Consider the following 18,409-nt stretch of genomic DNA (forward strand, 5'->3'; position numbering starts at 1 on the left):
CAATAACAGACAATATTTGAATGCGACAATGTTCACTGGTTTACCCTAAATGTTGTTCTTTACTTAATGAATACTTAAAGAAATTTAGTAATAAACCCTAGATACTTTGAAACTTCAAATTTCCAACTCCATAAATATGGGTTTTTGCATATTGATTTATATTCAAGAAATATATCTCCTATGAGTTCATCTTGATATGGATATAGTCACTAATGTGGACACAAATAGGACTGATTTGAGTCAGAAACATTAACTAACAGTATTGTAATTCCTGCCTTATAAAGGAAAGGAAAAACACATATCTTTCAAACACCAGTAATGTGCTTGCTTTTCTCTTTCCTTCCTGCAGAAAAGGCAGACAAGTGATAGTCAGGGGCCAGGCCAGGAAACTGTCAGAGTGAAGAGTAGTCCAGTGTGGATGGGAGATTTGTTAGATTGAGGAGAATTGAGCAAACAGGAAAACATATTGAGGATAATGAGAGCCAGGTTTCTCAAGGTTGACAAAAGGAAATGCAAGTATGGATAGAAGAATAAATCCTGTGATGTTGAGTTGGAGTTGGAAATGTGAGTATATGTATGTGTGTGTACAATATATATACACATATACAACAGTATTTCCAATTCCAATGTATATCGGTAATTATATATAATTATATATAATAAATTACATAAATATTGAAATAATTATGTAAAATGTATATGTATATGTATATATCTATATATACTTCTTAGTTTTGACCACTTAGAAAACTTAAGAGCAGTGAAATCTTAGTTTTTTTTTTGTTTGTTTGTTTTTGTTTTTGAGACAGAGTCTCACTGTGTTGCCCGGGCTAGAGTGCCGTGGCGTCATCCTAGCTCACAGCAACCTCAAACTCCTGGGCTCAAGCGATCCTTCTGCCTCAGCCTCCCGAGTAGCTGGGACTACAAGCATGTGCCACCACGCCCGGCTAATTTTTTCTATGTATTTTTAGTTGTCCAATTAATTTCTTTCTATTTTCAGTAGAGACGGGGTCTCGCTCTTGCTCAGGCTGGTTTTGAACTCCTAAGCTCAAACAATACACCCGTCTCGGCCTCCCAGAGAGCTAGGATTACAAGTGTGAGCCACCGCGCCCGGCCGAAATCTTAGTTTTTATGTATCACTTTTCACAAAAAGAAATCAGGGCTCCTTAGATAAAAGCTGAAGCCGAGGTAGGAAAAGTATAAGATGAGCCTAGAACAACTTGAGCCACAAAGAAAGTTCTCAAAGAGCTCAAAGAGTAATGGGGTACATTGAAAGGACACACAAGCCATCTCCAAGGGGCTCCCAGTGGCCAAATCTGGAAACATTTAAGCATCAAAATAAACTGTGATAGCAATAGATTATATCCCATTAAATATAATAGAAATACGTTAAATGGTAGCTATTCGATTTAAATAAATAGATTGGGAGGAGAAAATAAATCTCTTTCTTGAAGTAGAATGCCAAGGAACAAATGCAGAAGAAGAGACGCAATCAGAAAGTCAGTAAATGGGCCCTTTATGTATACATTTAATCCGGTTCATCCTACTCTGGCCGCTCTCACAATCCACTTTACACACTGCAGAAAGAGTAATTTTCCTGATCATCTGTGATTTTCCACTCTACCCTTGATGTCTCATGCATAATAGATATTTAATAGGTAGTTGTTGAAAGAAAAAAAATAAGAGAATGAAGGCGCTAAAAAGAAGGTATGGTTTAATTCCTAAAAATTTTAAAGCTGTTTATATTTCAATTAAACCCTCTTATTTATAGGAAGTGGGCAGTTTCAGAATTTTTTTCTGTTCTATTACACATTTTTGGCAATTTTAAAAATTCTTTCATAGCAGGTGAGTCTAACCGAGGTGATGGTGTTTCATTCACCAATTTTATTTGGTATGTACTGTGGGTAGGCCCTGTCCTGGGCAATTATGCTACTGAATAAGAAAGACAAGACTCTTGCTTTCAATGAGTTTACATTACAGGGGGATGTGGCTAAAGTCACACTAGTTAATAAGCAAGAGGCAGGCTATAAGTTTCCTTGGTGTAGATGGTTGGAGATTAGCAGAGCTCTAATGACAAGATGGGCTGCAATGATCTGGCAGTGAGTGTTACAGGCAGAGAGAACATATATGATAGAGACCATAAAGCGGGATGAGTTGGTATATTGAGAAAGAATAAAACTAGGATACAGTGTGCTAGAAGAATAGCATGGTGAGTCCAGGGGCTTAGATAGTGGGCTAGATTACACAGGGAAGGTCATGGTGTGGTGTTTTTTATTTTTTAAGTGCTATGGAAATCTAAGAGATGGCTTCATGAATTGAAATGACATATATGATTTATGCTTTTGGAAGGGCAGAGTGCCTGCTGTGTGAAGGACGTGATTGTAAAGGGCCCAGATTGGGAGCCTGGAGACTCAGTGGAAACGGTGAGATTTGGTGGTGACACGGCTTGGGCCAGGAGAGGGGAAGTGGAAATGGAAAGAAAGCCTGATTGAAGGAAGGTATGTTTTAGAAGATGAGTTAGGAGGACTAACTAAATGGAATGTGTGGGGAGGCAATGACTGAAAGAGAAGAATAAAATATGGATATGGTTTTGGCTGGCTCTGTGGTGCAAGAGACAGTGCATTGGACTTCTAGCTAGGCCTGGTGTGCTAGGGATTTTTCAAGAAGGATCGTTACATGGAGTTGGAGCAATGAGAGGCAGAAAGAACATCGGGGCTTACATAGTGTGAACATCATCACTCCATAATACAAACATGTTCCACCTACAGCTGAAAAGCATAGATATTAACTATCCTTCCTTGAGAGGATTTACATTATCATTTATAAAATTGTTCTGAATTAATAAAAGACTTCAAACAACTATTGCCTTACATGTAGACTGTGGTATGAAGTTTTCTTATTAGTTTTATTTATTTCTACCTATCTTATATTATTGATAATGATAAAAATCATTACTGAAGTTTATGTCATTTACTTCAAACCTGGCTCTGTGCTAAAAATTCTACATGGAATAATTTTCTTTAATATTTAAAACAACTAATCAAGGTAGGCATTCTTTATCAATCACACTTTACAGGATAAGACACTGAAGTTTGGGGAAGGCTGTTTACTACGTGGCAGATACTGTTCTTACACCCTTTATAAATATCAACTCACTTAATCTTAAAAATAGCTTTATGAAGTAGTTTCTATTATTATTATCCCTTGAGCTTCAGAATCTTTTTTTTTTTTTTTTTAATATATTACTCAAGGTCACATCACCTACCAGTGGTGGCATTGAGATTGCAACTGAGGCGACGTGGCTCCAGAGGTTACCACCTCAACCATCACAAGATGCTGTTTCTGAACAAAGGTAGCATGAGACTGACTTTGCAGCCTGTTTTCTTAGCTACTTGGCTACATTACTGAACGTTTATAGTCTTCATTTTAAAGAGCGTAAACAGAAACTCAAAGGGAATGGAGAATTTGTCAGGGTTGCATAGCGGATCCACACTTAATTTCTAAGCTGTTCTGCTTCCCCTTTTTAACAGTTAAAAGTTACATTTTCATACGGAAACCACCAAATTTATAGTCACTGGATATTTTATTGCAAATAATCCAAAAAACAAAAAAAGCTTGTCGCTACTTATAGAAGGAAGCTTACTAAAATAGCAGTTCTAGATTTACACTTTGCTACAAAATTCACTTGGGATTTTTGTAAATGATTGATGTTTTTACAGAATATATTTGAAATCCACAGGGGTGCTGAGTATGACATATTTAAAACTTCATGATTTTTTGTTATATTTTTAAAATGTGGATTATGATTCTGACATTTTAAATTCTCTTTTTTCAGATAGGGACCCTGGAGTCAGAAAGAGCTGCAAACTCCCATCTGATCCAAACACAAAGACTTTAAATGAATAAATAACTGGTACTAAAGTCTGAATAGCAAGACTTAATTTAGGTGTCCCAAAAGAATTAATGTAATAATTATAATTTTGTTTTGCTGATTGTATAAAGCCCCAGGAAAAAAAAAAAAAAACTTAGGTTTTTCATTGAGGGAAAACAAATTATTACAATTACTTGCTTTATTTAAAAACATTTAATAAATTTAATAAATTTTAAAACTGTATGATCCTGACCCTTTCTTAATTATAGCAGGTCGGGCTTCCTATTCATAACATTTTGTTCTTGTGAAACTGGCAGCCTGACGGAAGGATCCACAAAAGCAGACATTGCTCCTCCCTAGGCCATCTCCTTACTAACCAGGCAGTGAATACAACTGGGGACACAGCCATGACTGACATATTTCTAATCAATGAAAACAAATCACAGCACAACAGGCAGAGTGTGCTATCTTTATCAACTGTGTAGTAAGATGCATATTTTTAGATATAGCATACATTGTATATTTTAATACCTACAAAATAAAACACAAAGTAAAATAAAAAATAAAATATAAAAATAATAAAATATAAAGAGACAAGTAATTCTTTTTAGCTAGAAAGTTATGCCTGTTAGGAAATTAATATAAAATTTACACTGAAAAACTAATGCCTTATAAATAACATTTAAGGAACATTTACAGTACAACAGGATACACAGTAAACATGTGACATACATGATCTCTTTTAATATTCTCAACTCTACAAAGTAGACTATGATTCCTATTTTACAGCTGAAGAAAAAGAGACTAGGAGATGTTAAGTAACTTGTCCAAAGCGATATAGCTGGTAAGTGGCAGACGTGGGGATTAAATTCACTTCTATCTGATTCCAGAGCCTGCGTCTTTAACCATTACGGTACACTTTATCCCAAGAGTGACAATAAAAATATCTGTAAACTCGATAAAACTGAGAATAATTTTTAAAAGACTACTATTAGTAATAGTAGCAGTACAGAAGTAGTAATAATAGTAATAAACACAGGGGAAAGTCATGGCATCTGGGTTCTATCTTGCTTTTGATAGCAAGTAGGTTAATTTTTGAAGGCCTCAATTTCTGAGAGAGAGAATGAAACTAGATCATATCACAGGTTTTCTTCCAGGCTAATATTCCACGTTGAATTCTAGGCCGCTATCTTTAGAATGAAACATTGGTCCAAAATGACCATATAAAGCACCACTCCAGCAGCCTCCCTATTGCACTCTGAGTATGTACACTGTAAACATCTTTACAACCGTGGATGAACAGAGGCCGCCTTACCTGTAAATGAATGGTGCCACCGTGGCAGTATTCGGGTGGCTGTGTTGCTGCTGTTGAGGGAGTTGAACAGCACCATTTCCTGTGCTCTGCCCACTGCTCTGTGCCACTGGCACAGTACAGGAACCAGAAGAAGGTTGGCCAGCTTCCCTTCCTTCCAAAGGAGCAGGGCAGTTAGCCGCACTTGCTTTCTCAGTGGTTACGGGCTTAGGTAAGGACTGGGAAGGGCTTCCTTTGGTAGTCCTGAATTTTTCAGATTCTTTGCTTGCTGTGCTGCCAGGTGAAATGGTTTGCTTTGCTGTTGGCACTTTTGAGCCTGGTTTTGGAATCCCACTGGAAGATGGAATTAAACTTTCCTTCTTGGCTGCCGTCGTCTTGCTACCCTTTGGGATCAAGCTTGCAATTTTAGAGGTCTTTTTTGGAGCAGTCTCTGTCATCTGATCCTTCTCTTCCTTGACTGGTCTTTCAGTGCAAACTTTATTTTTGTCCCTGTTCTTTTCCTCTTTTTCCTTTGGCTGTAGCAAAGACTTTTTATTGTTGAGATTTTTGCTTCCAGCTTTTGGAGGGGCCAATTTAGGTGACACTTTGGGACTGCTATTTGTTGAGCCACCACTGTTCAGACCACTATTAAAACCTTCCATTTCACCAGACTCAGAAAAGGCATCATCATCCTTCCCACCATCACTGGGTCCTGAACTGGGAGACTGTGGTGGGCGTAAAGCAGTCCGGGCGTTGACCAGCTTGAACTTTTCAAGCATGGATTTCTGTCCCGAGGGAGCAGTTTTGACCCCTTCTGAGACGGGTTGCTTTAGTCTATCTGAAGATGGTGTGGGAGAGGTGGCTGGGCTCGACTGCTTTATGCTTAGCATGGTGGAGGTGGCGCTGTGTTTGACATTCATGGACTTGCTGCGCCAGGGCTTGCTGGCACTTGGAGAAGGGATGGCAGAGGCAGTTGGCTGGCCAGCAGTACTGGGAGGCTGCATGTTACCAGTTACACCTGAAGAAGGTTGAGGTGCTTTGGAGGAATCTGGACATTGTTAAGAAAAAAGATTAAAGAAAAAGCTGATTAGTCTTGATCACTTATACCACATCACTGAGTACTTCCTAATTATCGATGCACGTAAGTGTCTCTCCTCTGAACCGAAAAGAGACTTGCTATGTTCCATCAATTACTTCTGTGATGTGAGTGGCTTGTTTTGTTTTGTTTTGTTTTTAAGCATATATCAAAAATGCAGAGTATTTCAGAGGCATTGATTTTGGGAAAAAAGCATGTTTTTTTCCCCTCTGAAATTACTCTTACCCAAATGAATTTGCTAGTCACAGATATCTAAGAATAAAACAGCATCCCTCTCCTAAGCAATTCTCTGTATTTTTTTCCAAACTCCACTGTAGCTCATATCAGTAAATGGATATTTCACATTTCCTTATAAAAATATGTTGTATAATGTGTGTTGAGAAATTGCTTTAATCTGGGATTTTAGCTAATTCTTATCTGATTAAATATACTTATGAAAATAATTAAGCTTTTTTTGTTGATTTTATTTTTCTTTGTATAAAATAATCATTGAAATTTCTGCTTCTAAAGATCAGAAAATATACCAAGCAATCTATCTATATCTATATATGTATCTATTTATCCATACACTAATCTTACAAGGTATACATTAATATTATCATCCTCATTTTATAGATAACGCAACTGGGGCAAAGAAAGAATAACTTGTTCAAGGTCACAAAGCCTGCATTCTAACTGATTTCAGAGACTCTGCTTTTAACCAACACACCTACAGCCTCCTGTAGTGATCTGAACAAACTCTAAAGCCTAATAGAAAATCAAGCTACCTTTTGACAGCTATAGGAAAATAAATCTATTTGTCATATAAGTACTTTACAATGCACTAGTGTTTGCTTGTGTTCCATTTAGAAGTCACATTATGATGTGAATTTAATGACTATTCTAGTACTGATGAATGATTACAAGTCTTATTCATAAGAACAAAAAACTAAATCAAAGAAGAGATTGTATAACATGGTATAGAATAAAAGAAAATTGAGTTACGGTTCAAAGACCTCAATTCAAATGTTAACATTTAGAAACTCTATAATTCTGATCAAGTCATTTAACTCACGTTTCATCCTACATGAACACCTCCCTCTTTCATTTTGGAGGATTTGGTGAGGGGATGATTAAGTTAGATATTAATTTGGTAGCGTTAATATACAGATATTAAAAAAATAGATGTAAATCTATTTTGATAAAATACTCACAATTTTATAAGAAATATCCTTTTCAGAATATTCAAGAATTGAAGTTCATTAGATTTCATTAAATATTTATAAATGTAAAACTACAATGCTTATATTTTAAATGTCTTCTTTAAAAAAGTCAAAACATATGATAAGGCATATGAAATCCAGCCAATTGGTACAGAATACTAGCCTTACTCATTTTTCTAAAGAGGAAATTGACATACAATGAAGGAAATAACAAAAAGAGAAAGAAAAAGAGGTCAAATTGTTACTTGAATTTTTGTGTGAGTTAGGCAGGTTTTATTTTTTAGAAACTAATTGTACCTAAAATAACAGTTGATATTTGAAATTTATCTTAACAATAAAATATTATAAACAGATGCATTTTATATTAATATTAGATTTTCTTAAATGAATTGGTATACCAACTTTGACTTCTAATTCTTACTAACCCTCTACAATTCCTCATTTTAACTGGCGAAAACTAATACTAATAGTACAGGACTATATCTATATATACTCCACATCTGCAGTCCCCAATCCCCCGGACAGCGGACTAGTAAAGGTCTGTGGCCTGTTAGGAACCAGGACACACAGCAGGAGGTGAGTGGTGGGCCAGAAGCGAAGCTTCATCTGTGTTTACGGCCGCTCCCCCATCGCTTGCATCACCACCTGAGCTTCACCTCCTGTGAGATCAGTGGTGGCATTAGATTCTCATAAGAGCAAGAACCCTACTGTAAACCACACATGTGAGGGATCTAGGGTGTGTGCTCCTTATGAGACTCTAATGCCTGATGATCTGAGGTGGAGCTGAGGTGGTGATGCTAGTGCTGGGGAGCAGCTGCAAATACAGATTATCATTAGCAGAGAGGTTTGACTGCACAGAGACCATAATAAATCAATTGCTTGCAGATTCATATCAAAACCCTATCAGTGAGTGGCAAGTAACAATCAAGCTCCATTTGGTGGTAGGCTGATGTACTTCAATTGTAGAGCTGCATCTGGTGGCAGCTTTAAGTCAGAATCCAACACTTATTTTAATCCATGCATGGCCCACCCATTATTCTATTTGCCACTTCCATTCATGCCTCTTTCCCAGACTGCACACTTGTCTCAGTCACAGTTTTGGTAAGCCCACAAGCTAACTCTAGCAAAAATGAGTAAAAAACAAACGTCACTGGAGAGCTTCTTTCAAAAAGGGGGAAGACCCAATGATGAGACAGCAGAAGACATAAGACTGCCAACAAAATGAAAGCTGAATTTAAAAGAAAAAAACATGAGTCCTACTCATATTACGGGGTTCACTGCAACAGGTGATTCACATTCTCCAAGCCTGCTTTGTGTAACATGTGGTGACCAGCTATCCAACAAAGCCACGAAACTTTCAAGATTGCTTTGCCACATGGAGACCAAGCACCCTGCATTAAAAGACAAGGCTTTGGAGTTTTTTAAAAGAAAAAAAAAAACACGAACATGAAGAACAGCAGCAATTACTGAAGGCCACGACTTCAACAAATGTGTCTGCACTGAGAGCATCGTTCTTAGTGGCTAACTGCATTGCTAAAGCTAAGAAGCTCTTTACTATTAGTGAAAAGTTGATCCCGCCTACTGCTAAGGACATTTGCCATGAACTTTTAGGAGAGACTGAAGTTCAAAAGGTGGCACCTGTTCCTCTTTTAGCCAGCACCATAACTAGACAAATTGATGAAACAGCAGAGGGTACTGAGGCACAATTGTTAAAGAGCATTAATGAGTCACTGTGTTACACAATCCAAGTTGACGTGTCTAATGATGTTGACAAGGCAACAATGCTTGTTTTGGTGTGATATATTTTTTAGGAGATGAGCATGAGGATATGCTATGTGCACTTTTGTTGCCAACCAACATCACGGCTGCAGAACTATTCAAGTCTTTGAATGATTACGTATCAGGAAAACTGAATTGGTCATTTTGTGTCAGTATATGCATGGACAGAGTGGCTGTCATGACTGCATGGCTTTCTGGTTTCACTGTTTGGGTCAAGGAGGTCGCATCTGAACGTGCGTCTACGTACTGTGTCATCCATAGAGAAATGCTGGCTAGCTGAAAAATGTCACCTGAACTAAATGTTTTGCAGGATGTGATTAAAATCATCAACCACATTAAAGTACATGCCCTTAACTCACATCTGTTCACACAGCTCTGTGAGGAGATGGGCTCAGAGCACACACATCTTCTCTTATACATAGAAGTGAGATGGTTTTCTAAATGTAGATGACCGGCCAAAGTTTTTGAGTTACAAGAGCTGCTCCAGAGATTTCTTTTAGAAAAACAGTCACCACTGGCAGCACATTTCAGTGATATATAATGGGTTGCAAAACTTGCTTACTTGTGTGACATATTCAACCTGCTCGACGAACTCAATCTGTCACTTCAGGGGTGTGGTGGGGGGGTGACAGCTGTCTTCAAGTTGGCAGATAAAGTGGCTGCATTCAAAGCCAAACTGGAATTGTGGGGGGCAATAAGTGAACACTGGGATTTTTGACATGTTTTTCAAACATTAGCAGAGATTGTGAAAGAGACTGAGCCAGGGCCTTCTTTCTCCCAGATGGAGCTTCTTTCTTTCAGCTTTCAAAGGAGTTTGAGCATTATTTCCCAACCACAAAAGACCTCCTAACTGGTAAGGACCGGCATCATGACCCATCTGTGAATAAGCAAGGTGAATCGACTTTGTCAGTGTTAGGAAAGGATCATCTGCTTGAGATCTCAAATGACGGTGGCCTTAAAAGTATGTTTTAGACAACTTCAAATGTCCATTATGTTCTGAATTAAAGTCAAGGGAGAATATCCTGAGACTTCCACAAAAGCACTGAAAAGCCTGCTTCTATTTCCAACATCCTATCTTTGTGAAGCAGGGTTTTCTGCAGTGACAGCCACCAAAACCAGATTCTGAAGTAGACTGGACACAAGCAACACACTTCAGGTGTCACTGTCTCCCATCACCAGTCACAGTCCCAGTCCCAGATGGGACTGTCTAGTTGCAGGAAAACAAGCTCAGGGATCCCACTGACTCTGCATTATGGTGAGTTGCATAATTATTTAATTCTATATTACAATGTAACAATAATAGAAATAAAATGCACTATAAATATAGCGTGCTTGAATCATCCTGAAACCATCCTCTCTCCCCCAAGTCTGTGGAAAAATTGTCTTCCATGAAACCAGTCCCTAGTGCCCAAAATGTTGGGGACCGCTGCTCTAGATTGTAGTGTAGTTGTTCACTGAAAAATCGAAATGCTTACATGATATATTTAAATTTTAAAGATTATGATCTTTTTTTAGCATTCATGTAAAGTCTGTAATTGTGTCCATGTTTGGAATAATTATGGAAATACGTTCAGTTCATACACAAACACTAGGTTGTTCTGAAAAACAATAGGTGTGTTGACTGATTTAAGACAAATCTAACAAGCTTTAAAACTCCCAATTACTCAAATACATTCATGGTCTGTTAATGGATTTTAATCTTTTGCTTATTATCTATAAGTACAAGTAATTCCAAGTTTATTTCACCAACCCTTTCAGAGACTGATAATATTTCATCATAATTTGGATGATTCTTGGTAGCAGAAAGAGCAGACTGATAACATACATGTAGGAATACCTCCCAAATATTGCTCCAGATTAATTTCTCCTTATTAGTCTTTGATTTTACTTCCTCGGGGTGGGGGGGAAACTTACTCCAACATCCACCTCTGACCAAAATAGCATCAAGTCTGGATTAGGTGGCTCCTTTACTTTTGTCCACAACGTACAATTTCCTCTATTATAGCTATTATTAGTCTGCTATAAACTCTACTGTACTGTACATTCCATGAAAGCAAAGACCATATCTGTATTATGCATCATACTATACTATGTACATAGCACCTATTATACATGTCAGGCACTGAACAAAGTATTTGATGTATATTAACTCAATTAATCCTGCTGACAACAGCATGAGGTTTCCATCATATCCCATTTTATGCATGAAGAAACTGAAGAACAAAGAAGTTAAATAACTTGGTCAACATTATATAATTCGTAAGTGACAAAACTGAGAACTGAACTTTGCTTGAATTCTAAGTTAATCCTATCGCCCACTGTGTTATACTATTTCTCAAATGCAGAAGGATAAGCTCAATGGCTTATCAATTACAATACTATCCCTTGATATAGAAACATAGAAAAGAGTAATTTTCAAATAAATGCCTTTAGTAATAGGATTACATCAAATAAACTTTATTTCTTAATTAGCCATATTGTATTGAAAACTAAGAATTTTTCCTTCAAACAAAATGAATTTTCTCAAATTCAATGAATTGTGTTTATGCCCATGCATTTCACACAATGACCTTACTATTTTGCGATTTTTGTCTAACATATTACATAAGGCTCTAATTTTCTACTTTTTCCAGGAATATTAATTAATGATATTCAGTTCCAACTCTTTATAGGACACCAATCTAGGCACATCATCTGTTGATATTTACTAAGTGGCTACTCTATCCAAGATACTCTAAGACACACTGTACTATTGTTTGATGGTAGAAAATACAGTCATAAAAGATAGATGCTACTGCATGGTGACATGTATTAAATGTCAACTCCATGGCATGTGGGAAGGAAAACAGAAGATCAGTTGCAAGGGCTCACAGAGGACTGTGCAGTAAGATCAAGATAGGGAGATACATAGGCCTTTGAGGCAGGAGGAACATTTATAGAATTATATTAGGGAACTATATAAAATTTATTCTATTTATTTAAAATAAAAATATGTACATACATATATTGGGACACAGTTGGAGAGAAATACAGTCCCCCCAAAATCAAAGCCTATTCTGCTGGGCATATTGTTAAGAGGAACATGATGGCATCCCATTGAATTCATCACTCTGTTACATTATGCTCAAAAGTTATTTGTGATATTTCTTGTTCTATAATGAAAATAATATTAGTAATTATTACAAATATAATTAAACTAACTGGCATTTAATTGAAGGTTATTTAACTACATTGTTATTATTATTTTAATTTTTTTAGAGATGGGATCTGACTCTGTTGCCCAGGCTGGCTTGCAGTGGCATAATCATAACTGACTGTATCCTCAAACTCCTGGGTTCAAGCGATGCTGTAGTCTACCTCAGCCTCCCAAGTAGCTGGGACTACAGGTATCTGCCACCTTACGTGGCTAATTGTTTAAAATTTTTGTGGAGATGGGGGTCTCACTATGTTGCCCAGGCTGGTCTCCAACTCCTGGCCTCAAGCAATCCTCCCACCTTAGTCTCCCAAAGTGCTGAGATTATAGGCATGTACCACCATACCTGGCCTTAACTAAGTTATTTCACAACAATCCAATGAGGTGGGAAGGGCTCATATTTCTAATTCACATTTGTGGAAACCAAAGCTTAGTGAACCTAAACAACCCATTCAATGGTGTATAGCTAATGAGGACTGTGTGGTAGAGCTAGGTTTTGACACATTATGTCATTCTAGAGACCAAACTCTATAATTGTATTAGAATTTCTAACATTCTAAGTTTTAACACAGTGGTTCTCAAACTTTAATGTGCACACAGGTCATCAGAGGATGACACAGGTCATCGGAGGATGCACATTGTGACTCAGCAGGTCTGAAGTGGGCCCTGAGATTCTGAATTTCTAACAAGCTTCCAGAGATGTTGTTTTGAGTAGCAAGGGTTGAACGGTCTCATAGATAATGAAACCTATTGACATTTTCAGTTTTAAAGGGTTGTTTCTTATGACAGTACATACCCAAATTGGCTAACTTCATTAAATGTTCCACAGCTATACAATATTAACATATTTCACTCTTTGAACTTTCAGAACCTTGGCCAGCTCTGAGTTCATCTGGATGTTTAGCAGTTTGTGGCAAAGAATCACTAAAAACATGCCCATCAGGTTTTCCTTTTTCTCATCACCTTAGCTACATGTTTAGTGAGTATATGCTGTGTGTCTACAACTAGGTTAAGAAGTCAGGAGACTCCTATCGGAGCTTTGGTAGGGTTGAGAGGAGAAGGTAGAAAAGAACTAGTCAGGATGCTTTTTAAGTAGCTGATGGAGTACACTTGTACTCGCCATCAAATTGGTACTAACTGATGAACACTAGGGTGATCACATGGCAGAAATACTCTCCAGGGATTAGGGGCACGGGGGGGGGGTAAATCCACAAATAAAGGACATGGGGAGCACTGTAGGGGGGGAAGGGCATGCCTTTAACCCGCACTTGGGTGAGGCAAAGACATAAAGTGTAACCCTACTGTTTGTACCCTCACAATACCCTGAAATAATAAAAAAAAAGTAGCTGATGGACAAGAAAAATAGGAAAGAATACTCCTTCCTTAGAAAAGAGAAAAAGAGCTGAAGATATTAACTAGATAGACTGCTATAGAAGTTCAAGTACAGAAGAGGAATTTCAGCATCACTACATGCAAAAATGAAATGAGAGGAACATCCACATCCAACCTACAGTAATAGTCATGGCAACAGCTGTAAAATTCTCAGGCGAGTACACACATGTACGATACTTCTCTAAGCTCAGCTCTAAATCTCTCCCTAGACTCTCTATACAGCAGCAATGAGGTGTTTCAGATTTCATTAAGAGGGCAAATCATAGGTCATTGTGCATCAGGAAGGCATTGAAATAATAAGAGGCTTTCTGGACGGCTCACAGAAAGGTTGCACAACAATAGCAGCTGAAATGGCAGCATCTGTGGCTTTTACAGAGTAGGTGTAGCCCCCAAATTCTAATCTCTGCCATTTATATATTCAGTAATAAGTAGCCTAGTTCCAATGACACATTTCTGAATGCTGATATTGTTCCTTCTCAATATGGGGAAAAGAACAAACACCTAATGCACATATTTAAAGGTATTCCTGAAATGGATTTGTACCTTGCATTTTCATAGACAATCTCTGCTTACAGTCCTGGTCCCCAAATAGCAATTTTCTGCCACTCTCCCTCTTCTACTTTCTCTTCTTCCACCTCCACATCCACCATTGCCAATACCACCATAACCAAATAATAACATTCATCCACTGGTTACTTTCTTCCAAATACTTTATAAGCTCTATATACATGGTATCTCATTTAAACCCATAATAATCTACGATATACTTATGATTTCTCTTGTTAGGAATGAGGAAATACAAGCTTAGTAAGAGAAAGTACCTTTTCCTCAATCACACATATAGTAAAACTCAGAAAAGGCAAAATAAAAATTGGAACTTGGGTTTATCTGACTTGAAAATCTAGAGGATTTTCACTATATATTTTTTTTTTCCATGTGTTTGCTGCATGCCCAGAAATTCTGCTGGCATGGCTTTCCAGAAAGCCACATACTTGTCAAACAGTGAAGTTAATTGGGTAACCCTCTGTTTTCCTTCTTCCTCAGTGAGCAGAATATAAATGGAGAGAACATCACACAGACACTTTCTACTCAGTAAACTATAGGCTATTTTTTTCAGCATCCTATTTGCACCCACTGCTCTGAGTTGATGTGAGAATGGATATTCATTAATGATTACAAAACATCTAAATTCACAGAGTTAATGTTCAGTTATCTCATCTTGCAAATAAATAATAATGATGACTTGCAATCAATGCCAATCTAGTTCTAAAATTAATACATTGAAGTAAATGTGTCAGTCACAACAGGCATATGGAAACTATAGAGAAGAACAATTTTCTATGGAACTTCAGTTATCTTTAGAGCTTAGCACCATGATGCCAACAGTGCTATCAGCCTGAGAAAGGGTATAGGGACCATCTTCAATCTGTTCATTTCTTTTTCCTCACTGAATAGTACATTGCTTAGATTGAAGCAACCCAATTTTTAACTCAGAAATATAGGAAATGACAACAACAATGATGACAACAGCATCCTTCTTTCTAAAGTATTCCCAGTATAGCGGGCATTGTGCTCAGTGACATAGATGGCCCCAGCTGAATATAGGATACCTGAAGCATCACACATTATTGAAAAAAGAAGAAAACAATTAAGCTATGTGGCCATGGCAACTGGTTTGATGAATAATTAATTTAGACTCACATTTTATGATAACATATCAAAATACTTTTAAAATATTTTGAAAAGTTGAAAAAATAGTAGGATTCAAATCCAAATATGTCTTGTTGCTGGATGGCTCCTTGTGCACCTCACCACACTGCCTTGCGTAAATGATTGCATGCATGACACCTCAGTCATCAATTTTATAATGATGCAACAGAAACATGGGATGTTGTTGTAAGGGATCCTGGAGGCTCTGTCCATTCTGAACTTGCTTATATTGTACCATTTGCAATGTCAGAGTGCCACTTTGTGGAGTGTTGTGAAATGTAGGGAAGCTTACATTCATCGGCCAGTTGCAAAACAGTATGTAATCTTTGTACGGGCATATTTAATTTGTGGACACTTTACTATGAGTGCATATATACATAAATAAAAACATATAAGTCCACATCTATATAGTCATATCCCCTGATATATGTACCTAGTTATGGTAGCTCATGAAAATCCCTAACATCTTAGAAATTATGATGTTGACATTATATTTTAGGCTTCTGTGAGTGTTAAGTAACAAAGCAAAAAGTCACAGTAAAACACATAACATCACCAGTAAAGTAATATGATAACTAAAAAACATTTGTGTTGGCTTGAAAATTTAAAACTTCAGTTCTTTGACTTTATAGTTATTTCAGAGTAATTAGAAAAAATGGAGAAAATTCTTAAGAGCTAGACATCTGTGTTTTAGCTGACAATGAGCTGCCCAAATTTCATGACTAATGCAAAATTCTCATTAACTTTTATTGTTTTATAATGTTGAATTAAAATGTTGCTAAATCTTTGGCATCAATTTTACTAATGCTATTTTGAGTATAAATAAAAGCAAAGGCTCCCCCACCAGAAGAAACTTTATCAGAATCCAGAAGAGAAAGGAACACTGCTCTTCAGTACACGTACAGGTATAATGTAAGAATCACACGTGGGAAACAGTAAAAAGATGTCAGTATTCCCTCAGGTGCTGTGGCATGTTTCTTGGCAACATGCAAAAACACCTCTCTACTAAGGGACTCTGTCAAACAATACATGTTTATAGATCATAATTCAGAAACTGGATTCCAAATAAAAAGATATTTATAATCTTAATATTAAGCCATTTAGCATTGTTCAGATTTATTACACAGATTTTTTTTTTTTTTTTGAGACAGAGTCTTACTGTGTTGCCCGGGCTAGAGTGCCGTGGCGTCAGCCTAGCTCACAGCAACCTCAAACTCCTGGGCTCAAGCAATCCTTCTGCCTCAGCCTCCGGAGTAGCTGGGACTACAGGCATGCGCCACCATGCCCGGCTAATTTTTCTATATATTTTTAGTTGTCCAATTAATTTCTTTCTATTTTTAGTAGAGACGGGGTCTCGCTCTTGCTCAGGCTGGTTTTGAACTCCTGAGCTCAAACAATCCACCTATCTCGGCCTCCCAGAGTGCTAGGATTACAGGTGTGAGCCACCTCGCTGGGCCTATTACACAGATTTTGTAAAACAAGGATAATTTCTTAAGATAATTTGCTTCAGACATGCAAACCACATTTACAAATGAACCATGGCATGATTTTTACAAGATCTGATTTCCAGTGAACAGGGATTTGGTTTTCTTTAGAGCATGTATTTATCTAGAGTACTCTTAAAGGATGCCTGGGCAAATGGATAAATGCTGGCATCAGAATGTATTATTCATTGTCAGTTTCTGAAAGGCAGGTCATCAGGAGAAGAAACTGAAGGACTCTCAAAAGAAATGCTTTACAAATGATGCTATCTTCATTTCACAACTTGTTCTGAGAGATCTGTTCTCACATTCCACTTCAGCATAATGGTAAGATGGCATTGCATTCTATTATAACATTTCCATTTCAGCCTTCTCTGCAAATGATAATCTATTATAACGTGCTCTGATATTTTAGATGAAATGGTAAAATGAACACACTATTTTTTTGAATTGCATTACTATTAAAATTATATTAGATGTATCTTTTGAAGTATAATTTGTGATTCTCTACCGATTTCCTTTCCTTATTCATTTTCAAATAAGCCAATTATTTTTTACAAATCACAGATATGAAAAGCTACTGTGCTTTCAACAGTTTGTTTTTCTTAAATAAAAAAGTGAAATTGTTTTAATTGTGAATAAACCTTTATTATCTATTACAAATTCTACAGATTCCTAAACTTATTTATATAACTCATCTCCTCAGACTCATTAAAGAATGTAGAAAGTATATTTCCACTGAGAAGCATTCAAGGAGCACATTATAGATAATGTGGTTCAACCTTCAAATAAAATATCTTAATTTATTAATTTAAAATATATTATTAATTTAAATGTTCCAATTTTTAACAACTAAAGAGGAATAGCAATTAGAATTAGGACATTCGAGTTCGTTTTTTCTGAATTCTGTCATTATAATACTGTAAACTTTGAAAATTCTTGTTTAATTTTTACCTCGCTTGGTCATACCCAAGATACCTATGCAAATTAGTTTATGATACAGATCAACTTGTCAGCAGATGGAATCTTATATTTTTATGTATGTTATGCTAGAACTATAAAGCTTCATGTCAAAAAGATTCAAACATCTTTATCAAAATATGTATTATTTGAATACAGAATAAATTATAATTGTTTTATATGTAACATTTATTATTGCTTTGTTTGCTCTTAAATTTAAGATACTATTTTGGAAATATAAAATAGCATGGCATAATAATTAATTCAGAAACATTAATATTGGATGTACTGATGTAACACTGTAACTCCATGTTTAATAGCAAATTCCATATTGTATGTAAAACAAATTACAGATGGCTGCATCATATGATGCAATTTAAGTTACTATTGGTAGTTGATAGACATTTAATGTCTAGATTTGATGTATAATATTA

General features: G+C 36.6%; 1 protein-coding gene across 1 annotated transcript in view; it reads right to left on the reverse strand.

Moving 5' to 3' along the window:
* NAV3 (neuron navigator 3) overlaps positions 1–18,409 on the reverse strand; it is a 401,664-nt gene that overhangs the window by 189,855 nt on the left and 193,400 nt on the right. The window contains exon 8 of the mRNA XM_012648357.1: positions 5,187–6,210. Within this exon, the coding sequence (XP_012503811.1) occupies positions 5,187–6,210 (1,024 nt within the window). The remainder of the gene's footprint in view (positions 1–5,186; positions 6,211–18,409) is intronic.

Source organism: Propithecus coquereli, unplaced genomic scaffold (genome assembly GCF_000956105.1).
Source record: "Propithecus coquereli isolate 6110/MARCELLA unplaced genomic scaffold, Pcoq_1.0 Scaffold282, whole genome shotgun sequence".
Taxonomy (NCBI): Eukaryota; Metazoa; Chordata; class Mammalia; order Primates; family Indriidae; genus Propithecus; species Propithecus coquereli.